Here is a 24,019-nt window from a genome sequence, read left to right as displayed (position 1 = left end):
TTCTCTTTCACAGTTTTTTAGATAGAGTAGAAACAGTACGAGAACCTAATTATAGTCCCTCAGAACAGGTAAGATCTTGTGTTATTTCTACATGCGTAGAGGAATCTAGTCAAGTTTGTTGTTACAGCACGTTTTGGTTGGAAAAAATGGTTAAAATTCTTTATCTTAACCGATGTTTCTCATTGTTGCTAGTACTAGCCAGAACCAATCTTTATTAGTTGGTCACTATTTTTGGAAACTCTCACAGATTTTCATTACCAATCGATTGCTTTAATTCACATCTGATAGCTGGAATGGTTTTATTTCAAAATTCTTGTATTTCTGACACAGTCAAAAGAACAGTCCAAAATTTACAAATATTTTATTACTCAATAGTTGCAGTGAATCTTCCCAAGCCCATTTATTGTGTTGTGGTTAACAAGAACAAAATGGTACAATGACCAAAGTCATATTATAAAGCTGGTTCAAACATATACAACAGGGGTTCCCATAGTCATGGAAAATGTTGGAAGTCATGGAAATTTAAAATCAATATTTTAAGCCTGGAAAAATCATGGAAGGGAGTACAAAGTAATCGAAAGTCATGGAAAAATAGTACAATTTTCTTCCATTGTTTCTATATGAGTTGACATTTCTCTGCTTCCAAAAATTGACCCTAATCTCATGTTCTGAATGTGAGTAAGGTAATTGAACGTTTTTGGTTATTCTTTCTTTAGCGAATGGAAAATTTCATGTAAATTTTCCAAGAAAGGGTGAGAACACTGATATAACCAGTCATCAATTATTGCCATTTCTGTGGTCATGAGTTTCAAGCTTTGCAAATTAATATTCATGCTACGAATGAATATTCATGGTGCAAATGAATATTCATGCTGCAAATGAATATTCATGTTGCAAACCTATATTCATTGCAAATGAATATATGCTGCAAATGAATATTCAGCAGCATGGCTAATGGAACTCATTGTTTCAGTAGTCTGAGGAGACAAAAGTCCCTTGTCCGAGGAAGACCAAACTTCCCAGCGTACAAGTTTTGCACTTTCTTGAGTTTGATGCTTAAAAACCTTCGTGAGTCAGACTGTCCCACTATTTATTGATCTTGATGGGAGACCAAATTTGTCCTTTGGTTAACCCCACTGACAAAAATTAGTTTGCCTGAAGAAACAACATGATAAAATACTTCATAACTCAGCCCGTTTCTATGCTAATCTAAAAGATTATTTTTAGCCACACAGTCCCAAGTAACAGATCTAACAAATTTGTTTTTTTTGGGGTAGAAGGGGGGGGGGGGGAGGAGAAAGAAGAGAGACAGAGAGAGGCAGTAGGAAAAAATGCAGCAAAAGTTTCTTTGTTTTTCTTTAAATCATAAGATGAAAATCACATTTCAATACATGTGAATTTGTCAAGGGTGTGAATGTTTAAAGTTTTGAAATGGTATAAATATTATGAGGCATCTGGCAACATAATAGTGAGTGACATGATCTCAGCAGGAGAGCTGATTTCTATTTGACAAAAATAGAAAGACAAATTTTGTTAAAAAATAGAAAAACATTGTACCTCCAGAATGTCTGGGAGTGTTACACAGTACATTGACTCCAAGAATGTATTAAGTGGTGGAATTCGTCAACTGTTGTGTCTGCCTTGAAATATTTGCTCAAGAAATTTTGTAAACTAATTTTAACCACCTCTTGTCAATCTTACTCAACCCGCCACTGTAAACCCTTTCGACTACAGTACATTTATCGGGTACACCCTTAATACACCTTTTCTGCATATTTTTGTGTGTTTTTGTTTGTTTTTGTTTGTTTTATGGCAATGGTTAATAAGTTTGCAGTTCCCAAGTAAGCGTGTTTGACTGTTGATATTTTTAGTAACATGGGACTGATGAATTGTGTTTGCACCTTCCGTGGGTACCGAAAATGTCAGACGAGATTGCATGGTTTGGTAAAAGTGGAAGAGAGCCGAATAATGCATAGTAAGAAGGAGAGAAAGTGACATGCACGGTTGAGAAGTTAGGGTTTTCCAGTCTCGCAGAAACTGCACCAATCCCCAAATGTTACATTTGCAATCTTCAAAATGTATTGATGTCAGTCTGAATAATAACTAAAATATGAGAGGTACTGTAGGTGTAGGGGATAAGAAGATTGGCAAGATTTGCTAAGAGTAAAAGGGAGCATAAAGAAAAGAAAAGGGAAATGGCTGAAATCATCTGGTGTATTCTACTTTCTTGGGTTTGTTCCAATGTAAATCACCTACCCTAGCATTGTGGATTTCCCTTTCAATCGTATTAATCCCAAACAGATTACCAAGAAAAGAGATGAAGATCCGTAGTCCACTTTGGAAAGTGACCTTGGTACCCTTGTCGTGGAAGTCGCCCCCCGACTGACCGATAAGAAAGTGTAGCAACATTTCTTAAAACTTTTAATCGTATGGAAAGGAAGCAAGTATAAGATTTTCTCTTTCCCCTTCTCTTTTCTCAGGACATTCTCCGATGCAGAGTGTTAACGTCAGGTATCTTTGAAACCAAATTCCAAGTTGACAAAGTAAACTTTCAGTAAGTATCAGAAAAACTGTTAAAATAAGATGAAAATAAAAGGGTTTTAATTAAATAACATTTGAAATCAGTTTATTGTGAAGATGGATAGTGAAGGGGTTTTTGGGGTGTAAGAAGAGAAGAGGGGAGGAAGTTAAGAGAGGTGGGAGGGTAGGAGGAGAGACCCAAGATTGTGGAATAGATAAACTCCGAGCTGACCTTCGCATCGACGACAGTGACCGATTGTACATGACAAGTCCCATGATGAAGGCACTCAGGGTGTGTTTTATCTTTAAAAGAATAATTAGGAGAAGAAAATCGGTCTTTCAACAATGAAAAAAAAAAAAAAATTCTGCTGCATGTGAGGAAAAATTCAGAACAGTTGGTGCAGATTACCCATAATTAATTGTTAGTATTATTATAACGGCAAATGTAGATAACTCATTGAAACAATGGATGCCTCAGAAAGAAGAAACTTATAGGAAACAAAAAAGATCTTTTAAAGGAAAAAAAATTAGGTTAATGTGACCTGACTTGGTTTGAACCTGCTGAACATAAGATTATATGTTCTTAGGATGTAAGGGTAGGTTTGCCTTGAGATGTGCAAACAGTCTCAGCTATGTGGAGGTCAAAGGTTAGTTGAGGTAAACAGAGGTGAGAACCAGATAACATAAACCTTTAACCTGAAATGGCTAGATCTAGCAAATCTGATGGTTTTAGCATGTACGTAGTTCATCTGTAAAGAATGCATAAACCCAAAATGTTTTTGTGTGGAGGTCAAAGTTCAGTTGAGGTCATCAAAGATCAAACTAAGAAGATTATAACAGGTTTTTTTCTTCCTTTTATATAAAAATGATGGAGCTTGACAAAACTCTATGTGAGCAAGATATTTTTTTTTCTGTCAATTGATAGGAACTTCAGAGGGCAAATTTTGGTCAACAGAGGTCAATATCTGAAAAACCTAAAATGCTATAAACAGATAATCATCTTTGACTTTGGATTTCATAACATCAGCACAAGCACTGTTTCTAAGAAAAGCACTTTGCCTAGGTTTCCTGACATAATTAACCAAAGCGAACATGCTTTGTCAGCGATGCAGCAAGTGATCCATTTTCCCTTTCTACATGGCAAGTGACTGCTAGGGAGAGTTTTTCAACTCTGGTTGGAAGTTGGCAGTGTTGTGTAAGGAGGAGGCCTTTTGGACTGCTGCAATCAACTAATAGAGTCTTTATTCCACAGTGTTTATCATCATGTGGAGAATCATGTTTAGTAATTGCTTACAGTGTTTACAAATTGCCATGGCACCGTGTGCGACCATTCCAGAGAGAGGAATCATTACACCTACGAACCGTTTCCCACCCAATTCTCCCAAGTCTTCCTGTGTTGGGGGGAGAGCTGCAAGCGATCAACCGGCTTCTTCCTTCTTTTTTTTTTCTTTTTCCCTTCTTCTTCTCCTTCTTCTTCCTCTGGTTGATTTAATGATCATTGGAGATGGAGGAACTCCCCAGAGAAATGCACAAATGGCAACTGAATCTAAATATAGACTGTTATTAGCTAGATGTGACACACGGTCTTGTAGTTAGTACTCAGGGTGATAGTGTTTCAGGTGCAGAAGCCTCTAGACTTGCATTCTCAGACACCATGTTAGGTTGCGCCATACCCAATACTAATCGTGGAAAAAAAATATTTGACAAGGTTCATCGCCAAATTTCTTCTTTTTTTTTCCCTCCTTTTTTTTTGAGGGTTTATTTTGGTTGCCTCTTTCCCTAATGAGGCATCCCTGGGTCTTGGTGGGAGAGATGGTACAATGCAGTTAAACAACATGGCTGGCTGTCATTGTATTGTAATGCTAGCATATTCATCTGCACTGCATAGCTGGACTTTTGTTTCTGGTTTGGCTGAAGTTCTATATAAGGGGCAACAGATCTTGTAGTGTTTATGTTGATAGAGAGCAACAACATCCCCCAAAGGAACAGTGCTGGCTCAGAGCTCGCTGTCCATACAAATCTGGGATTACGGTCGAGTATAGTTATAATCATCACTACGTATTTGGCTGTAAAGGACGTTCAGTATTTTGCAGGAAATAGAAGAAAAGAAAGGAAGAAACTCTGTTTTATTGAACGTAATGAAATGTAGCTTAGGGTTGGGCAGTGCAAAAAACAAAATTCATAATCTGCAAAATGGCTCCAAAATATATGAACAATAGGTTATTCCCCTCCCTTGGCAAAAAAAGGCCTTGAAGAAATACCCAGAAATTGAGTGTGGCTTCCTGTTATTGTTGTTGTCCATGTTTCATTGCCAGTGAGGTAGCTTTTACACTTAGACGCGCATCAGTAGATCACATTACCGATCAACAATAACATGCCTTGATCAGGGTACATTTACACTTAGATCGTACTCTGACCCTCCCTGTGCACTGCGAGTGCTTAAGCAGTAGTGGCTTCCAGGCTGCAGTACTTCACTCTACACACCTTTTATATTTGTAGCACTACGCACGCTGCTGCACTGTGACATTCCTGCAAGGAAGTCAGCGGTCTCATAATGTCAAGGTCACTCTGATGACCTCGGGTCACCGTTGATCCAAGAGCATTCGCACTACAAGCGTGATCTCGTGCTCGGGGTCTGATCCGCCCCCCTTCCCAGGATCTAAATTGGTGGGATCAGATTCGGATCCGATCTGTATTTACACTACAACGTTGATCTCGAGCAGAGGATTTGATCCCGAGCAGGAGCTCGGATGCAGATCTAGTTTTAAAAGCTACCAAAACCCCCTGCATTGCATTACACATGTGTGCTGAGGATTCAAGCCCTTAATTTTTACCATAAAGTTCACAGATTTACCCATATTTTCCATGTCAACCTTTCTTTTCTAATTTTTCTTTTCCCTATCAGCATGTTTGATGTAGGAGGACAGAGGGACGAAAGGAGAAAATGGATACAGTGCTTCAATGGTAAGATGCAAAGCTTAAATATTGGCTCAGTCATTCTTTCAACTATTGCAAGAATGTGCAGATCGAGGGTCAGGTTTTATTTTGAAACTGAGTCTACTTATAGTTGCCAACAAGAAAAATATATGGTAAATTAATTACAGAGAAAACAAGCGAAGCAATTAAATAATCAAATCTGTTCAAACCTTTATGTATAGTACTCCAGAAGAAGGGAGTAGCAATCAGCTTTGCAATCGACTTAGCAATCGGGCGGTTGTGGGTTCCGGATTCGATACCCGGCCGGGTCATAGTAAGGTGGATTTTTAGAGCAATCTACGGTTTTCCCATCTGAAATGACTCTTTAAATTGAAAAAGAAAAGAAATTTGAGTTTAATCGGAAGCCACCTGACGTGTAAGCTGTAATCCATAAGCCCTTGCAGGGTTTCTCCCACGTTCGTGGTGGCTTAAGCGTCGTATATATAACTGCCGATTATAAAGAATTATTATTATTAAGATATTGAGTGTATTCAAATGAAAGGCCACTAAGACTGTTCGTTTGGGTTCTTTCCCTCTGCTATTACAGTGTGGTAGGTCTAGGCTGATTGATGCATGTTTAGCTGCAGACTATAGGAACCCTAGCTTCTCATTTAACATATATTTCAAGCGACTGCAAATGTTCAACCACCTGCCGTAAACTCCATCTGCATCGGTGAACCTTTGAAAGGTTGGCTTTAAAATTGCATTATGCTACTTAACCACATGTCTACAAACTCACAGGAAGGCACAGGCGTGTCCCTGACAGTTTCACGGGGAGGTAAATTTGTTTATAGCTGACAGTTGGATGAACCCAGATATGAGTTTTAAAATTTTCGCTTGTAAACATTGAATTCCAAGAATCCAAGAACAGGATGAAATTTAAGAGTTTCACTGGCGGCAGTAATTAGTTGTATTAAAGCAACCTACTGTATTAACAGTTGACTTTCAAGGACATGGATAGCGGCACCCATTTCGTGATGCCAGCTATACCATGTCCATGTCATTGCCCAAGGTCAGGTCAGGTCAGGTCAAGTGATAACAAACACCATCATCACATTTGGTGTCCTGTCTGTGTGGTTATCAAGGATGTACCGCTGCAAATACTTTGTCACACCATCTCTTTTCAGTGAGTATTCAGAGACTCTCTGAACAGATACATGTATCAAACGAGCAAAGTGACTAAAATACTTGTTATGTAGATCGACTGGTAGGGTTGCCTGTGTAGTTCATTGTTTATTCATTTTATATGTTGACCATTTAAAAATCTTACTTACTATTTATATGTATAAATCTAAATTGTTTTATCACATTCTGTTTTCTTTATGATATTTGATAGATCTTTGAACTCCCTTTTTCATAAATATTTGCTATTTATACTCGTGTTTAATAAATGAATGAAATGAAGGAATGAATATCAATGGTCATTTGAGGTCAGGGACAGGTCAGTGTTCTGAAAACTTTAGAAAGCTATGGTATGTAACTGCTGAAATAATCTTTCATAATTAGTATGGAGACACTGTATAATTTGTATAGAGGTCCACATGATTAGTGCAGGAGACATGCTGATCGCTTTAAGTTGACGACGAACACAATTTGAAATTCTTGTGTGCAGTGTTGGAGTAAGTGTTCTTATGTAACACATGGCAAGGGATCATCTTTCTGGTTAATGAGTCCAGAGAACGGATCTGTAATGATTGTTGGAATCGTGGGGAGGGGAATGGGGGGGGGGAGTGAGGGGAGGTGGTAGACTCTAAACCCTGTACCATACATTCACCTTTCTATGCAATATTTCTTTCCTCTTTCGAGATTTATTTAAAATATTCGATCAAGTGCATTCTTCAGGTCTCTCCAATGGTATAACAAAAGAGACGATGCAGTCATAAGAATTGAAAATGGATTCCACAATTTCTAACAGTAGATAAGAAGGATGCAATGTACAGCAGCCCTGATAGAAATTATGTCAAACTTGCTATGTGATGGCCATTCACCTAAACACGCATGTTCTAAACTACTATCCACGTGAGGCTACTGCTCTCCCTGCCTATGTTTTTCTAGCTCATTCACTGACTCAGAATTCAACGGGCATTCCAAACCACCAGAATGATACCATTGGCAGTTGCATTGTGGCCGAAAAATTAAGTTAGTATTTCAGCAGATTGACCTACATCTTGAAACGAGAGAAAACACTGATGGAGATCTGTTTGTTTCTGGTGTGGAGTAGTCAGATGGCTTTCTGATTTAACAGAGGTTAAAGCTATATTTGAAATATGTCTCAAAGTAGGAAACAACTTGCGACAGTCCTACCGGTTAATCCATTTTGTGCTTATAGCTGTAATGTCCCTCGACCCAGAAAAAAGGACAGAGCTGAGGGAGGGGGATAGGGGTATTTTGGCCTCATATGTTGGAGATTCAGCTTAGAGGCGAGTATGGAGAAGGAGGGGGGGGGGGGAGGGAATTGGTGAGGATGGCAGGAAGAAACTGTCAAGTAAAACAGACTTGAATGAAATATGTGATCTACCAACGTCCACATTCAGCTGTAGTTTAATGTTACTGTACTAATAAGCCATTAAGGTTGTGTACAGTGACATTTGTGTATTCAATAACAAAAATTGTATTCCAAATTCACTAATTCACCGAATTTTGCCAATATAGTCTTCTAACCAGTCTGTAGGTACATTTGGTAGTACTAGCAAAAAGCGAAATTCATAGTGGTCATCCGGTTATCCGAGACGACCCAAATTTCTGTTTGTACGTCCATAGTGCATAACCTTTAAAGGTCATCCTGTGGACGACTAGTTTGCAAAAATAGTGGTAGGCCTATGATTCACTCGAAGGGGAGTTTTACTGGCCCAAAGCTATTCACCAAAGTTAAATATCCCTCCTCCTACATTGTACATATTGGTTATTCCAATTAGATTTCGACAACCAAAAAGCAAGACCTGGGTTTCCTGAGTGACAACTAAAAAAGAAAAATTCTTCAAAATTTGCTCAGTACTTTCCAGAAAAGTAACACTAGCTGATGGTGGAAGCAATATTGGTTTTGTCTAAACATCCAACACTTTAGCTGATATAAACTGTTATGAGTTTACTTGATCTCTTTCAAGTACAGAGGAAATGATGTCTCAAATGTTTGATGTAAACATCCCTTCACGTGTAGCTATTTATTCATAATATCTCAATTTCTTCATTTGCTCAAACGTTTCTGTTTTAAAATTGCCCTCCCCCTGTACCAACTACAAAAGTATGTGATAGCCCCCCCCCCTCACTACAACAACAGGAATTTCATTTCTGACCCATGCATCCCTACAACGAAACACTAAGATAAAATCTTCTCTGAGTAATTGTAAAATGAAATCTTTAGACAACATAAATTGATTTCAAGCAGTAAAAAAAAGGTCATACACCCATTACCCCTCACCCCTTCCCCACTACTAACTCTCCTTGGCCATCTCTCCCATATGGCAATTACTTTAATGTAATAACGTTTTGTGCATTGTTAAGTGTAGCCCCTTTCTGTTCAACCTGTCCTGTATGCCCATTTCAACTTGTTTTACATATAAACACAGTATTTTGACTATTCTCTTTAACATTCTCTACTTCCATAATCACAAATCTCTTGCTATCTCTCTCTCTCTCTATCTGCCTTGCAATTTTCTGCACTTTCAAGGATTTAATCTTGTGACCTCTGAAAAGCTCCATATCTTTGGTTTGAAAAAAAATTCCTGCCCAAAAAAAAAGAGAGAAAAAAAAGAAGTAAATTCTCTGTCCCAGGCAAGCGGTGGAATGAATCCTTGAGGTTTTAAGTTCCTGGACTATTTTTAGAATCCCTCTTTAACGATACAAGTGGCACTACCAGCATTACAGTTTCGATATCACTTTTCATGATAACTGTATTCGCTAATTATAACTCTTGCCGAGCTAAATTTAGCATTTTATCACACAAGGCTTGTCGGGCTCCATTCTTCTTCTTCCTCGTTTGTACTTTCACACTGGCAGTGCTGGTTAACAGACGAACCACTTCAATGTTTGCATCATTAGGGTAAACACAGAAAGGGGGGGGGGAGGGACCCCTAGATGCATGTCATGCATTGATAGGGTTTTAGCTGCAATGGACGGGGAGAGATAATGCAGGTGTACCTGGGGAGAATGGAAGCACTTACTCGGAAAGGGTAGCAGAAAGACCAGGGATAACATGAGTGATGAAGGAAAAGGCCCAAATTAGAAGAGGGGTGGGGGGGGGGAGGGTTTATAACTGGAAACAAGTTTTAAATGAGAAAATAATCAGAGAAGCTGAAATCCGAAAATGTGGGTGAAAGTTGAGAGCTGGGAAGTGATAATTGTAATTATTATGATGGAAATGTTGAGAGTGAAACACGCTGAGATTGGTAATTTATCATCAGGCAGACACGGAGGTTATTGAAAGGGTGCTCTGAATGCAGACTAAGTAGGAATGACTGATGAGAGAATGAATGATGAAGCACTGGTGTGTGTGGTGGGGTGGAGGGGGGGGGGAGTGAGGGGCAAAGTGGAGATAGAGCCAAAACTGATTCATATAAATCAACCAAAGCAGTTGGAAAAAACGTACGATTAAGTATATATATATGTAGCAAAGTAAAATAAGTTGGTTTATAAGTATAGCGCCAACTATTGTGAGGTTAGCATCATGGAGGAGCTGGGAAAAGATGGTGTTGCTTCTTTAGTATGTTTTACTTTTGCATTTCTGTGAAATGAAAGAGAAGTGGCCATTTCCATTGGAAACGGTCTTCCTCCTTCATCCCTCCCCCTCTTCCTCCCTCCCCTCCCCTTCCATGTAAGTTGGATAATTGAAGAAAACAAAGTAACTTCTGTCAATTTTGAAATCCATGTTTAAACTGGATACATTTATTGTTTTAGAGAACCTGCAAACACATCACTTTTAAATATGGGACAATCTGCCTCCTTTGAACCACCTATTGTCACTTTTCTCTGTGATGCAATTGGCCAGATTGGGTGAAAAAAATGGCAAATATTAATTTGCATTTTAAGCTATGACAATTGACCCTGGACAAGATTTACATGTTGGTTTGTAATTCGTTGCAATTGGGGGGGGGGAGGAGGGGGGCTCTTATCTGAACATTATGGAGGGAAACGTGGTCAAACAATTCTGATGTGTTTACCAACGCATAGGCCTATGTGCAACCTTGAGTAGGACTGTACACAATGCAATGTTTGAAATCAATGTTCTTCATTGGAGGAAATTTAAACATTTCAGCTATTAGTTCTCTTAATGGTAGGCCATTAAAAAAAACAAAAATGATAAATGCTGTTTTGTCTGAACATTTCATTTTACTCCAGCCAGTGAAATTTGAATAAAAAAGGCAAGATTTGCCATTTTTTTTTTGTCATTTTGAAATGCCAAACTGGCCACTCTGCCTATGATACAAGTGATGCGTTGAGTTGCGTTCTTAGTGATTTATGCGAAATGGCTGTTACATCATTTTCATGGGTGGTTTATGACTCAGCAAAACCTGGATTATAACTTTGGATAAAGAGGCCGACCGTTGGTCGTCCAGTCGCATAGCTGCCAACTTATATTCTCTCATTAATAACGGGACGGGTTAATTAATTATAACAATCATCAAACCAATTACAGTACAGTCCCCCAAACATTGCTTCAAATGTATGGGAAGGAATCCCATGCACTTTGCAAGTCTGGTAGGTTTTTTAGGAAAATCCTTTCAATAAAAATAAAAAAACAGGAAAAGAGTTGGTACTAAAATGTTGCCTCGATCGAGGTACATTAATTATACATATTATCACTCGGAACCTGGACGCAGCCAGATCTGTAGGAGTCACGTTTCTGGTTTGCACGATATCAACCTGGCGCTGTAATCTTATCTTCTTGAATAATGGTCTCGACCGACGGAGCGCAGTATATATGACAGATGTAAACGCACACATTATATACATAGATATATATATATATATATATATATATATATATATTTTTATATATTTATATATATCTATATATCTATATATATATATATATATATAATATATATATATTTACATATATATATGTACATATATATAATATATTTATGTACATATATATAATATATATATATATATAGATATATAGCTATATATAGATAGATAGATCAGGAAGTTAAGCCTAGTGTCATTAGTTATTTATAGTAAACAATGCAGGAAATTGAGCTATTTTTAGCAGAGGTAGTTTGTAGATAGAAAGAAAGAGACAAAGAAAGAAAGAAAGAAGAAAAAAGGGGATTAGGTGTGTTACAGAAACAGCGGACATATGCTTTTCATCACGTAGGATAGACTTAAAGAGTGAAATCTACACTCTTGAGGGGAAAGAAGAAAATATCAGGTGATGAACATTGAGCCCATCATCATTCATCTGCTACATTAACTTAATAATGGATAGTGTGTTAGGAATGAGGATGTGTTGAAAGGGAGAGGGGAAAAGTTTGACAGGCAAAGAATATGAGTAGAAAGGGTCAGGTAAGGAAAGGGAAATAGGGAGTTTTGATTTCTAGATCTAAAAGTTTACTTCAAAAGTTTCCTTGGGGTTCAGTTCAAACTCACTTTTGTTTTGCCAATGTTTAAAATTTCAAATTTTCCATTTTTGATGGGTCGCATACTATACTCTCCTACAAGAATTGTTTGAAATCATAGAAATTGGAAGGGGTGGAGAAAGTGATAAGTACTGTCATAGTTTCCTTCTTTTGGACTGGTTCTGGAATTTTTTGTAAAAGGTATCCTGTGCCGTGGGTCGCTGCATCGTATTTAGTTTGTTGTTCTTGAATAGAAAACGTAGATATAGAGATGCCGGTGAGCGACGTCTTTAGCTTATACCCTTGAAGCCAGTTTAGAATCCTTGTTGCTTTATTGCTTGAACCATAGCTGGCGCTCTGTTCAATACATTAAATGCCTTCATTTAATCCATTCTTTCCATCTCTCGCAGATGTAACAGCCATCATCTTTGTGGTTGCGTGCAGTAGTTACAATTTGGTACTGCGGGAAGACTCTACACAAAACAGACTGAGGGAATCCTTGGAACTCTTCCGAAGTATCTGGAACAATAGGTACTGTGGCAGTTAGTGTACATGTTGAGGTTGAATATATATTATCTAAGATAGATTGCTGGCAGTGACAGAGAGAATGGGGAGATATTGGGGGTGGGGGGAGGTGGGAAGGTAGTGGGGAGGGTTGTGGGGGAGGAGATGTTAACAAACTGCTTAAATATTAAGCTTGTGTGTTGGTAGATATGTTTTAATTTAGAGGGTATTTCCATCCTAGCATAATCTTCTTCGTTGGCAATCTGAGATGCACACAGCTAGCCAGTTGTTCCAGACACAATCCTTGTCTGTTATGTCTGGAATACAAATGCTCCACAGACCGCATAAAGGCAATGTTTGCATCACCAGTTACAAAATACGCATGTGCATGTGATGTCTTTTGAAAGAGCAGGGTCATTTATTGTTGCTGGTACAGGATGTGGACCATTGGATGTGGACCCTGGGGAGTCACACCGACCCGAGGTCGCCCACTGCGGGTCGGTCGGATAGAGCCCTATGTTTTGGAAGACACACAGAGTGTTATCAGGGAGGTCATTGCATGGTTCGAATCCTGTGGTAGCCAAAAACCTTGCTTTTCCAAAAAAATTTAACTTTCTGGTTGGTATGTGCCAGTTGAATTATACCCTCATATAATATCTTGGTAGCATCATTTGGTAGTAATCTAACACCAGATGTCAAAAGCTCTTGACAGCAAGGAGAAAGAAGCTGCACTTCTCCCTGGCCGATAAAGCTTTCAATGTGGGGTGTGTCCTACTGTAGGTCTAGCCTGCAGTACTACTGGCATGACCGTTAAAGCCAATTCTACAGCTATCTTTGGGGGGGGGGGGGCAAGAGACAATACTTTCATCCTTTCCATTACAAGAGTTTGTCTGCGGAAATTTGGAATATGATTTTGTAAATATCATTATTAAATATGTCCAGATGCTTTGAACATAAAGGCTTGATTACTGTAAAAAAATTACTGCATTGTCCGTCTCAATCATCTAGATTAAGTGAAATCTGTGAAAATTTAGTCACCTTGTTGGGCTGTCTTTGCAGGGGAAAGCAAAACTATAGTCTGGTTTAGCATTTTTTAAGTCTGATTCTGGTGTGTTTTAATGTTTGTTGAAAACTTAATTGGGTGCAATTGCATGACTTGAGTGGCTTCTATATAATGTATGTTCCAGATCATAAACTGTGAAATTAATAATGCGCTCCCATGTGTAACATCTGTACGTATAATGAGACACGCTCTAGCCCAAAATTTCTGCTTTTCATCCTACTGTGTCTCTGGTCACCCATTAACATATGAGACTATCTACTAGGTAGTTGAGCCATAGCATAGCTTCAGAGTCTGCAGATGATGTATGTCAACCAGTCTACAATTAAATTCAACTTTGACTTTCCAATAGTTACGGATTGAATACAACAGAAAAAAGGCCAAAACAGCAAAAATGGCTGATAAAATTATCAGCAAGTGAATGTACTGTAGAATATACCCTCAATGCTGTTCTTCTTGATGGTGGCTTCTCAATTTAGTGGGCAGTGCTTTCCAACCGTGAGATTCAAGAAGATGGGATTCGGTTCGGTCGGTTGGAAATGAAAGTGTATCACTGGCATACAAAGACAAAAAACAACACAAACAGATGCTAGGAATGGTGAGGGTGAGAGATGTGTATGAGAAGGCAATTTCTCATGACCACACATACACATTTAAGAAACCTATTCCATAATGTTCTGTCATTAAGAGAACTACTCTTTTTATGAGCAGGAGTGGCAACAGACTTGATTGTAAATGATCTGTTTACCTCATTCCGCTTCTAACCACGAAATGTAGGTCGCTGTCACACTTAAAAAAACGAGGGCACTGTGTTTATGAGAGATTTGTGCCTGCTGAAACTAGTTATCTGGGCCTAATAATAGGGTTGCTAGGGCAAACATTGATGAAACCAAGAGTGGTGCATCACTGGGTGATAATTTACAACCAAAAGTTAACAGCCAATACAATGTTGTATAGCATTCATCTGTCCTCATTTTTAGTGGGTTGTGTGATTGAAGATGTAAAGATGTAAGTAAGATGATGAAGATATGTGTTTGGAGAGAGAGAGGACATTGGGGTTGTACATGTCACGAGTTGCAACACATAATTTAATTTTTGATCACAAACAATCATCCTTTTTGCCCTCTAGGGTGGGTATCTGTCATATTACCTGGAGCTCCTTTGTCAATTCTCCAAAGTTTTGTTATTAAAATTGAGATACTTTCTCATGCTCTGAGAATGGAATGTGGTCTTCTTCTTACAGTTGATAAAACAGTCATAAAAAAAAATGGTGGTTTGATTCTCCCAAGTCTGAATTACAATTTAACCAAATTGTTGCAATTTGAATGAAATTTGCCTACAGGTACTTAGAGAGTGGTTTTGTTGACAGACTTTTAATGTCCAGTGGATAAATATATATGGAAAAATACAAAATTAAATACTAACACTTGACAACAGTTCTCTCATTCCTCTCTTCTCTCCATACCCTCTCCTATCTCCCTTCTCTCCCAACTCTAACCTCCCCTCCCTCCATCCCTCTTTCTCTTCCTTTCCCTCTCCTGTCCCTCTCCTATCTCCCTTCTCACCTCCGCTACCACCTTCTTTCTCTTCCTTTCCCTCTTCTGTGCCTCTCCTATCTCCCTCTCTCCCCAATCTAACCCCTCCCTCCCTCTTTCTCTTCCTTTCCCTCTCCTGTCCCTCTCCTATCTCCCTTCTCACCCCTCGCTACCACCTTCTTTCTCTTCCTTTCCCTCTTCTGTGCCTCTCCTATCTCCCTCTCTCCCCAATCTAACCCCTCCCTCCCTCTTTCTCTTCCTTCCCCTCTCCTGTCCCTCTCCTATCTCCCTTCTCACCCCTCGCTACCACCTTCTTTCTCTTCCTTTCCCTCTTCTGTGCCTCTCTAATCTCCCTTCTCTCCCCAATCTAACCCCTCCCTCCCTCTTTCTCTTCCTTCCCCTCTCCTATCCTCTCTAATCTCCCTTCTCTCCCCCCACTGTTCCTCCCTCTTTCTCTTCCTTCCCCTCTCCTATCCTCTCTAATCTCCCTTCTCTCCCCCACTGTTCCTCCCTCTTTCTCTTCCTTCCCCTCTCCTGTCCCTCTCTAATCTCCCTTCTCTCCCCCACTGTTCCTCCCTCTTTCTCTTCCTTTCCCTCTTCTGTGCCTCTCCTATCTCCCTCTCTCCCCAATCTAACCCCTCCCTCCCTCTTTCTCTTCCTTCCCCTCTCCTGTCCCTCTCTAATCTCCCTTCTCTCCCCCACTGTTCCTCCCTCTTTCTCTTCCTTCCCCTCTCCTATCCTCTCTAATCTCCCTTCTCTCCCCCACTGTTCCTCCCTCTTTCTCTTCCTTCCCCTCTCCTGTCCCTCTCCTATCTCCCTTCTCACCCCTCGCTACCACCTTCTTTCTCTTCCTTTCCCTCTTCTGTGCCTCTCTAATCTCCCTTCTCTCCCCAATCTAACCCCTCCCTCCCTCTTTCTCTTCCTTCCCCTCTCCTATCCTCTCTAATCTCCCTTCTCTCCCCCCACTGTTCCTCCCTCTTTCTCTTCCTTCCCCTCTCCTATCCTCTCTAATCTCCCTTCTCTCCCCCACTGTTCCTCCCTCTTTCTCTTCCTTCCCCTCTCCTGTCCCTCTCTAATCTCCCTTCTCTCCCCCACTGTTCCTCCCTCTTTCTCTTCCTTTCCCTCTTCTGTGCCTCTCCTATCTCCCTCTCTCCCCAATCTAACCCCTCCCTCCCTCTTTCTCTTCCTTCCCCTCTCCTGTCCCTCTCTAATCTCCCTTCTCTCCCCCACTGTTCCTCCCTCTTTCTCTTCCATTCCCTCTCCTTTCCCTCTCCTTCCCTATCCTTCTCTCTCCTATCTTCTCTAATTGATGAAACCTCACCTCCCTCCCTCCTATTCTCTCTTCCCCTTCCCTGTTCCCTTTCTCCCTCTCTCCCTTCCCTTCCTCTCTAGAACACCTATTTGGAGACCCCATATGTTGACAACTACTTGACCACATGTTAGTACAAAAAAGGCTTACAACAGAGGATAGTAAGACGTCCTTCTAGGTTTTCCGACCGTATCAATGTCAAATAACTTCTTTATCATGCGAACTGAATTTTAACTAATCTAGCAAATGAACTGGCAAACTGCACTGTTTTGTGAACTTCTTATTGATAAAAAAAAAAAGGTTGTTCAAAATCTGCTCAAGCTCTGGTATTAAAGATAAAGCAATGCTTGAGTATGTAGCCGTATGCAATGTGGAGCTAAATTTGTAATGGAGACACAGAGTTTCAGTCAGTTATGAAAGCGTTTATTAAGTTTTTTAGCAAATGAGTGTCATCATATTGTGGTTATTCATCATGAGATGACAACTTGTTGGCAAGCATGTCCAGTTTCTCTCTGTTTCATTCCTTCTGTGGAATGGGAAATAAGCTACACAGAGCAGTTTGACTCACATCCGTTTCTCGTAGGTTCCCTGTGAGGTACAAACATGTACAAACAGGATACTGTATATCCACGCTGGTTGAGTGAAATTGCCTTGCAAAAAAAAAAGAAAAAAAGAAACTTCGGCTAGTGTAGTAACTCCCTTTGAATTCATTGTTCTGATTCAAATTCATTGCAAATCAATAATTCCATGGAAAATCTTGCCTCAATCGAACAACGCTCATCTATGAACGATTGTTAGAACATAAATGAAAAACGCTAACAGAGACTGGCTTGAACCGTTGCCATGGTGACTTTGTTTAAAATTTAAGGTTGTTGTTATCATCCAGAGCATTCTGAGCTTGCAAACAGGATGAAAGCTGGGGCACAGAAAATTGGTTGAATAACACTGACATTTGACATGACCAGCACTGGAAAGAAAAAGAAAAAGAAAGAAAGAAGAGAAAATACAAAAAACAGGAAAAAATGGGAGGCCTCGATATGGACTTGGGTTTAACAAAGAAATCATGTAATGTATAGCCTAGAGAAGGAAATGTGGCAAATTGAAGAGGTTGTGGTAGTGTTAAGGCTAGTTGTATCAGCAGAGACCAATCCTACAGTTAGGTAAGACAGTTACATATCACACATTATCATGCAAAGATATGAGCATATATTTGCTTGGTCAGTGTTGCTCTTGTGTCAATATTAAATAAGTTACAGTAATAATACTGCACCTGTGATTGGCTGGAAATGGTTTCACCAGAGAGGTAACAACACTAGAGTGAAAAAGGATTGACTCTGGTAGATGTTCTAGATTGAAAAAAGATTGACTCTGGTGGGAGGTGCACTAGATTGAGGAAGGAAGTGACTATGTTGTTTTATGCACTAGAGTGAAGGAATGATTGGATGTGGTAGGAGGTGCACTAGAGTGAAAAAGGATTGGGATTGGCTTTGGTAGATGTTCTAGATTGAAAAAGTATTGACTCTGGTGGCAGATGCACTAGATTGAGAAAGGGATTGAGTCTGGTGGAGTATTCACTAAATTGAGAAAGGGATTGACTTCTGGTAGATGAGCACTAGATTTGAAAAGGATATAAATTGTGGGAGATGCACTAGATTGAAAAAAGGGATTGACTCTGGTGGGAGATGCACTAGATTGAGAAAGGAAGTCACTATGTTGTTATATGCACTACTAGCACTAGAGTGAAGAAAGGATTGAATCTGGTAGGAGGTGCACTAGAGTGAAAAGGGATTGACTCTGGTAGATGTTCTCGATTGAAAAAGTATTGACTCTGGTGGGAGATGCACTAGATTGAGAAAGGATTGACTCTGGTAGGAGATGCACTAGATTGAGAAAGGATTGATTCTGCTGTTATATGCACTATAGTGAAAAAAGGATTGACTCTGGTGGAGTATTCACTAGATTTAAAAAGGATTGACTCTGACAGGAGATGCACTAGATTGAAAAGGATTGATTCGGCTGTTAAATGCACTAAAGTGGAAAAAGGCTTGACTCTGGTAAGAGATGCTCTACACTGAAAAACGGATTGACTCTTGTAGGAGATGGAATAAGGAAGGTTTGCATGTTTTCATGCAATCAATGACTTTACCCCCACCCCCCTCCCCCCCCCCCCAAAAAAAAAGAAACAAAACAGGCAACTCATTTGATTAATGAACAAGTTCTTTAACACAGTTAAAGAGATTTCACCAAGGTAACCATGGCATTAAAAGTCATATTTTTGAAGTTAAGAAAGAAATGTGACATTTTGTAGTTCAAGAACGGGAGACTCTGAAGTTTGTGTTCCTGGAAAAACGGATTCATAGAACAATCCAGAAATTCCAAAGATAGCGACTATGCATTTGGTAAACACTTGAAGTAGACCCTCCACACTTCACTACTGAGGTCATATGTGTGTCACAAGGATGTTACATAGTCATTAAATAGAGTACTGGTATTCTCTCAGATGTATCATGTAGATTGATTTAAAGACCTAAAGAAGGTTCTAGGTTTTAAATAAAGAACTTGGTAGTAGTAGTGAAGGGGAAAATATAAAAAGAAACATTTCACCAGTAAGGCTGTGATATCAACTATTTGTTGGGTCAACCAAAGTGCTGTTACTGTTAGTCGTGGGTGTAAAACTAAATCTGAGTGAAAGAATGGAATTGTTGTTTGGGGTTTAGCTGTGAACACCTACCCATCTGTGTCATAAATGGGTCTTGTATTGTTGGATAAATTGTCACTGTAAGAAGGTACAGAATATTTATTTTAATGCTAACAGCCTAACACCTCAATTCTTGTTGAACTATGCCCAGTTAATCCACCCTAACAAGTCCAGAGGTAAAACAATTTTTTCTTAAAATAGAAACTCATCATCCTCAGAATCAGTTGAAATGTTCCTTCAATTCTTTATGGGTCTGTTTTGAGATAATTTTTTAACATGTTGAAGAAAGTTTAATTGGAAATAGAACTTGTTAGTAATAGAATTTGACTTTCTACTTCAAAATCTGGATTCCACCAGCATGTGATGACTCCCTGTTTATGGTAAGATTCAAATTCACCCCGAATGTGTGAGTTGGAAACAAAACCTGATCCAATGTAAAAAAAATAATATGAGTGGAAAGTAAAGCCAAACATCTTTCTGATGTCAACATAGATCTGTGACATCATACCTGCATGATTTAAGTCCAATTTTTATCCAAAATGTAGCTCATTCAAATAGCCATTTTTTTTGAGCATATGGGGATGGAATATTAATTTCACCAGGATTCTTAGATTAACTTCCTCTTCTTTGGGTCCAAAAGGAATTTGTAAGTCCTGTGTATGAACTATTCTTGTTATAGCTAACAGTTGCTGATTATAACAAAAATCGGTGCACGAAATGCATGATTCCCACTCCTCCGTCGAGATTTAAACTTAGCTTAGGTTGACCCACATCCTTAAAGCTAGAGAACCTCATGTTGAGACCACCTTTTTCTACATGCAGAGTGGGTACATGACGACAGTACATTAGATTCAGTAACAAGGTTCTGTTAACTGCAGAGCCGAGTGTTTCATGTGATTCTTCTATAAAAGATGGTGGTCGTACTCGTATGTTGCTGGACTGCATTGCTGAATACTCACCTTATACAGTCATGTGTAGTCAGGTGTGTTTTCAGCTAAGTTCATCAACCGACGGCCTACTGTAATGCATGCTAAGTACACGGTGCTCTAAACTGTCATGCTTGACAGCTATGAGTCAGTCAGATTGTATCAGTAGCAGCAGGTACATTAATTGAGCTCCATTAGGGCTAGGTCACTGACACGGTAACACTTGTCACTACTCCAATCTCTCCTCTCTCTCCTCTCTCTTACTGTTTAATACTACTGCTATTCACTGTTCACATGGGAAGACTTTTAAAGGAAACTTTGTAATTGTACTGGAATTTAATGCTTTAACTTTGAAGTAATGATGGGAATTTGTCTTCCCTTTCTGTTTTCTCTCTCCCTCCATTATACTCTGATCATTCCAACCTCTAAATCATAATGAATGCCATTTCCATGCTTGAGTTAGTCCATTTGGCATGTTGCGATCTCTCTCCTGCATTAAGTTTGTGACTATGACTAACGATCATGCATTTTAAATATATATATACGTATATATGTATACATACATATATATATATACATATATATATATGTATATATATAAATATATATATATATATCTATATATATATATATATATATATATATATATATATATATATATATATCTATATATATATATATATATATATATATATATATATATATATATATATATATATATATATATATATAATAAATGCTTGGCTTTCCCCTCTTCCCCCCAATGGTATTTCAATAGCTCTCCCCTCAACAATTTCCACTTCTCTTTTCTTCATCAGATGGCTTCGGACAATATCTGTCATCTTATTTCTCAACAAACAAGATTTGCTAGCAGAAAAAGTGAAAGCTGGAAGGTCTAAGATTGAGGACTATTTCACAGAATATTCTCATTATGTGATTCCCACAGATGGTAAGGACAGGCTGTAATGTTACCTAATATATCCTCTAAGCTTATCGTGTTCTACTATTCTACGCAAACATGTCAAGAGGAGCTGCAGTAAACATTTGCTCATTTGACTTTTGCTCGAGAATTTCTCGCCCACCACTGCAGCCTTCCTCTGTCATGCAATCTACAGATTGGGAAGAAAAGAACACCAAATAGGTTGTCGTAGATTTACGTTAACGGTACTGCATGTCTGATCTCACAAGTATGGCCCGAAAGACACAAGGTTGTGGTGATGGATCCGGACAGGGGTGGGGGAGAGAAGATGTGTGACTCTTTGAAGTGTGAAAGTGGATCTCTCATGGTATTTGAGTGTCTTTCAAACATTTTGAGTGTCCTCAAAGCAGTGAGGAACTCCTCTGTGGGCACAAAAAATCTGAGTCTGTGTGTATCAGAAAAAAAAACAGAGCCATGAGACACCTGCTATACATCTGAATGGGTTGATTTAGTTGGAACGGAAGTAGGTGGAAATCCTGATAGAGGGGAGAGGGGTTTGCGAGAATGAATAGTTCTGTTCTTAAAGAACAGACAGGTACAGGGTAGGCATTGCCCTTCATTATTACTTAGAACTTGTAAATTGTTTGCGGCCAACTTGGACCATTTTTGGTATACCGCCCTCACCACCCGCTACATAACGAATACCAACATGTTCATCCACAGAGACATTTCATCTGTGTTCTGTTTGTCAAATTTCTTGCCATCAGCAAACATGTGCATCCAGTCTGCCAACACTATCTTGGAAATTGAAATTAAACATAACTTTCAAAAACTAAATAATATTTGATTTATTGTTTTTATTGTTTTTATTGTTTCTGCCCCTCGCTTATGGAACCAACTTCCCTTAAAAATCAGAAAAACATCTACTCTCTCTAACTTTAAGAAGAGCATAAAATCCCACTTAATGACAAAAGCTTTTATATGATCTTATGCCTTTAAGTTTTTCTTCTGTCATTGTTTTGTAATATTCTGTATTATTTGAATCATTTCTCATCGTCATTTGCGCCATGAACATTCTTTGAGTGGTGTGTGCGCATTATAAGTCTTATTATTTTTATTATTATTATAAGGGGCAACCCCTAGAAACAATTCCTCACGTCTTTACATCAGGTTTTGCCTGAATGTGTTTTACTTATTCCAGTGGAGGCTCTGCCAAGGGTTAGTGTAGTGCAAATATTAAAATTGAAACCCAACATCCATTATAGATATGGGTTTACTAGAAATAGTCCTTGCAGTTTATTCAGAATTTAGATGTCTGACTCTAAGGATCAAGTCAGGAAGAAATATGATGCAAAAGAAATTGACTTTCTCACATCAGTCTTAATCACCTCCTTGCCTCAGACAACAATGCTTTTTGATAATATCTGATATTACCACTGATAACATCTGAAGACCTGCAATATGTGTGTACAAGAAGGGTCAACTTTTTATTACACTTTCAAATTTTTGGAAATGTCCCAAAAAGAAGGAAAGGGGTACTGTGTTGTTAATTGCCAACACACTTAGTAGTCTGAGTACAATTTAACATAGGTACAAGTAGAATAGTACAAACCTACGAGTGCAAGGCTATAAGTGTAAGTACCAGAACTTTATTCTACACTGCTGTCTATATTAGATTCCAAAACTGTCCTGTGTACAAATCTACAAGTACAAGGCTGTAATATGAGTACCAGAACTTATTTTACACTGCTGTCAATATTGGATTCCAAAACTAATGTACATTTATGAACTGAAAGATCAATATATCTGCCCATGCATGCATCCCGATTAATGTTTCGATTCCGACCAAAATAAGGAAAAATGGGACACGATGATTTTGTTTGAATATTTTTATTTGCTGGATCTCATTGAACTCGCCCAAGTTTCGGCAAAATAGTACATCATCATGGTTATGGGTTTAACTACCACAGAATTGTACCAAGAAAGATCATTTAGACCCGGGGTGCCTAATGTAGTGCATGATGTGGCTATCAGTGAGGTATGAAGTTCACAGAGTGACTGGTAGTCAAACTAGCCTAGCTTTTATTAATCAGTCTGCAATTTGATCAAACTTAACAAGTACTGCTCAAAGTGGGATTGACATTGATGAAACCATGGCAACCACCAAGTTTTGATTCTCCACAGTGCTTTGGTTCTCTGTGAACTGAGCGATAACTAAAATGTTTTCCGTCGTATTCCAAGAATTTTGCCGCCCAGATTCATCCCTATCATTTATCAAGCAAATTCAGGAAAAATTGCAGAATTTTAACTTTGCCTTCATCATATGAGTAATAGTTGTTTATGGGATTTCATTTGTCACATTTTTTGTTATTTCTTCTAGAGTTTTTGGGTAATATTCCCAGCGTTTCTGTCGGTATCTCGTTTCCATGTAAAGGATCGCTGCCATAGAAATCCAATAGTTTACAAGCGGACCTTGTTGGGCCGCAATGTTGTGTCAACATTCCAGTACTGTTTCTCATAAACAGTTGGAATTGCAGCTTTTTTCCCCGTTTTGTTGCAAATCATCATGTCTGTGTCTGTTTCTTTCAGTTCGTGTGGAGCCCGGTGAGGATGAAGATTTTGTAAGGGCCAAGTACTTCATCCGAGATGAATTCTTGGTGAGTCTCTCAAGCCAAGCTAACATCACCTATTCAGAGAAAATATCCTTTAAACATGTTATGATGAGCTTTCCTTTTCTTGTGAGGGGCAGGGGGGAGTCATACATTGAAATGCAATTCTCATTTCATTTAAAGCATCAAAATATTTTTGGAAAATCCTTTATCAGGAAGCTATAAAGCAGACTGCAGGTTTCCCAGAACCAGTCCATATCTTTCTCAGAGAAACCTTGGTTCACTGGTTACCAGTTTATGCTCCTTTCTAGCTGGGGTGAACCTAGGGCCTGGAGGGGGTGGGTGAGGTGTTGACCTGCTGAGTTGAAGCAGCTGTGTGTGTTTCATAACTTTGATGTACTTC

The 24,019-nt window shown here is 38.9% G+C and overlaps 1 protein-coding gene across 1 annotated transcript in view; it reads left to right on the top strand.

Annotated features, from left to right (window-relative positions):
- LOC139965428 (guanine nucleotide-binding protein G(s) subunit alpha-like) overlaps positions 1–24,019 on the top strand; it is a 79,708-nt gene that overhangs the window by 44,440 nt on the left and 11,249 nt on the right. Inside the window, exons 6-11 of the mRNA XM_071967760.1 lie at positions 14–68; positions 2,481–2,554; positions 5,426–5,484; positions 12,467–12,587; positions 20,907–21,037; positions 23,597–23,664. Of these exons, the coding sequence (XP_071823861.1) occupies positions 14–68; positions 2,481–2,554; positions 5,426–5,484; positions 12,467–12,587; positions 20,907–21,037; positions 23,597–23,664 (508 nt within the window). The remainder of the gene's footprint in view (positions 1–13; positions 69–2,480; positions 2,555–5,425; positions 5,485–12,466; positions 12,588–20,906; positions 21,038–23,596; positions 23,665–24,019) is intronic.

The sequence above is a fragment of the Apostichopus japonicus genome, chromosome 3 (assembly GCF_037975245.1).
Source record: "Apostichopus japonicus isolate 1M-3 chromosome 3, ASM3797524v1, whole genome shotgun sequence".
NCBI lineage: Eukaryota > Metazoa > Echinodermata > Holothuroidea > Aspidochirotida > Stichopodidae > Apostichopus > Apostichopus japonicus.
This window is presented reverse-complemented; position numbering and strand designations above follow the sequence as displayed.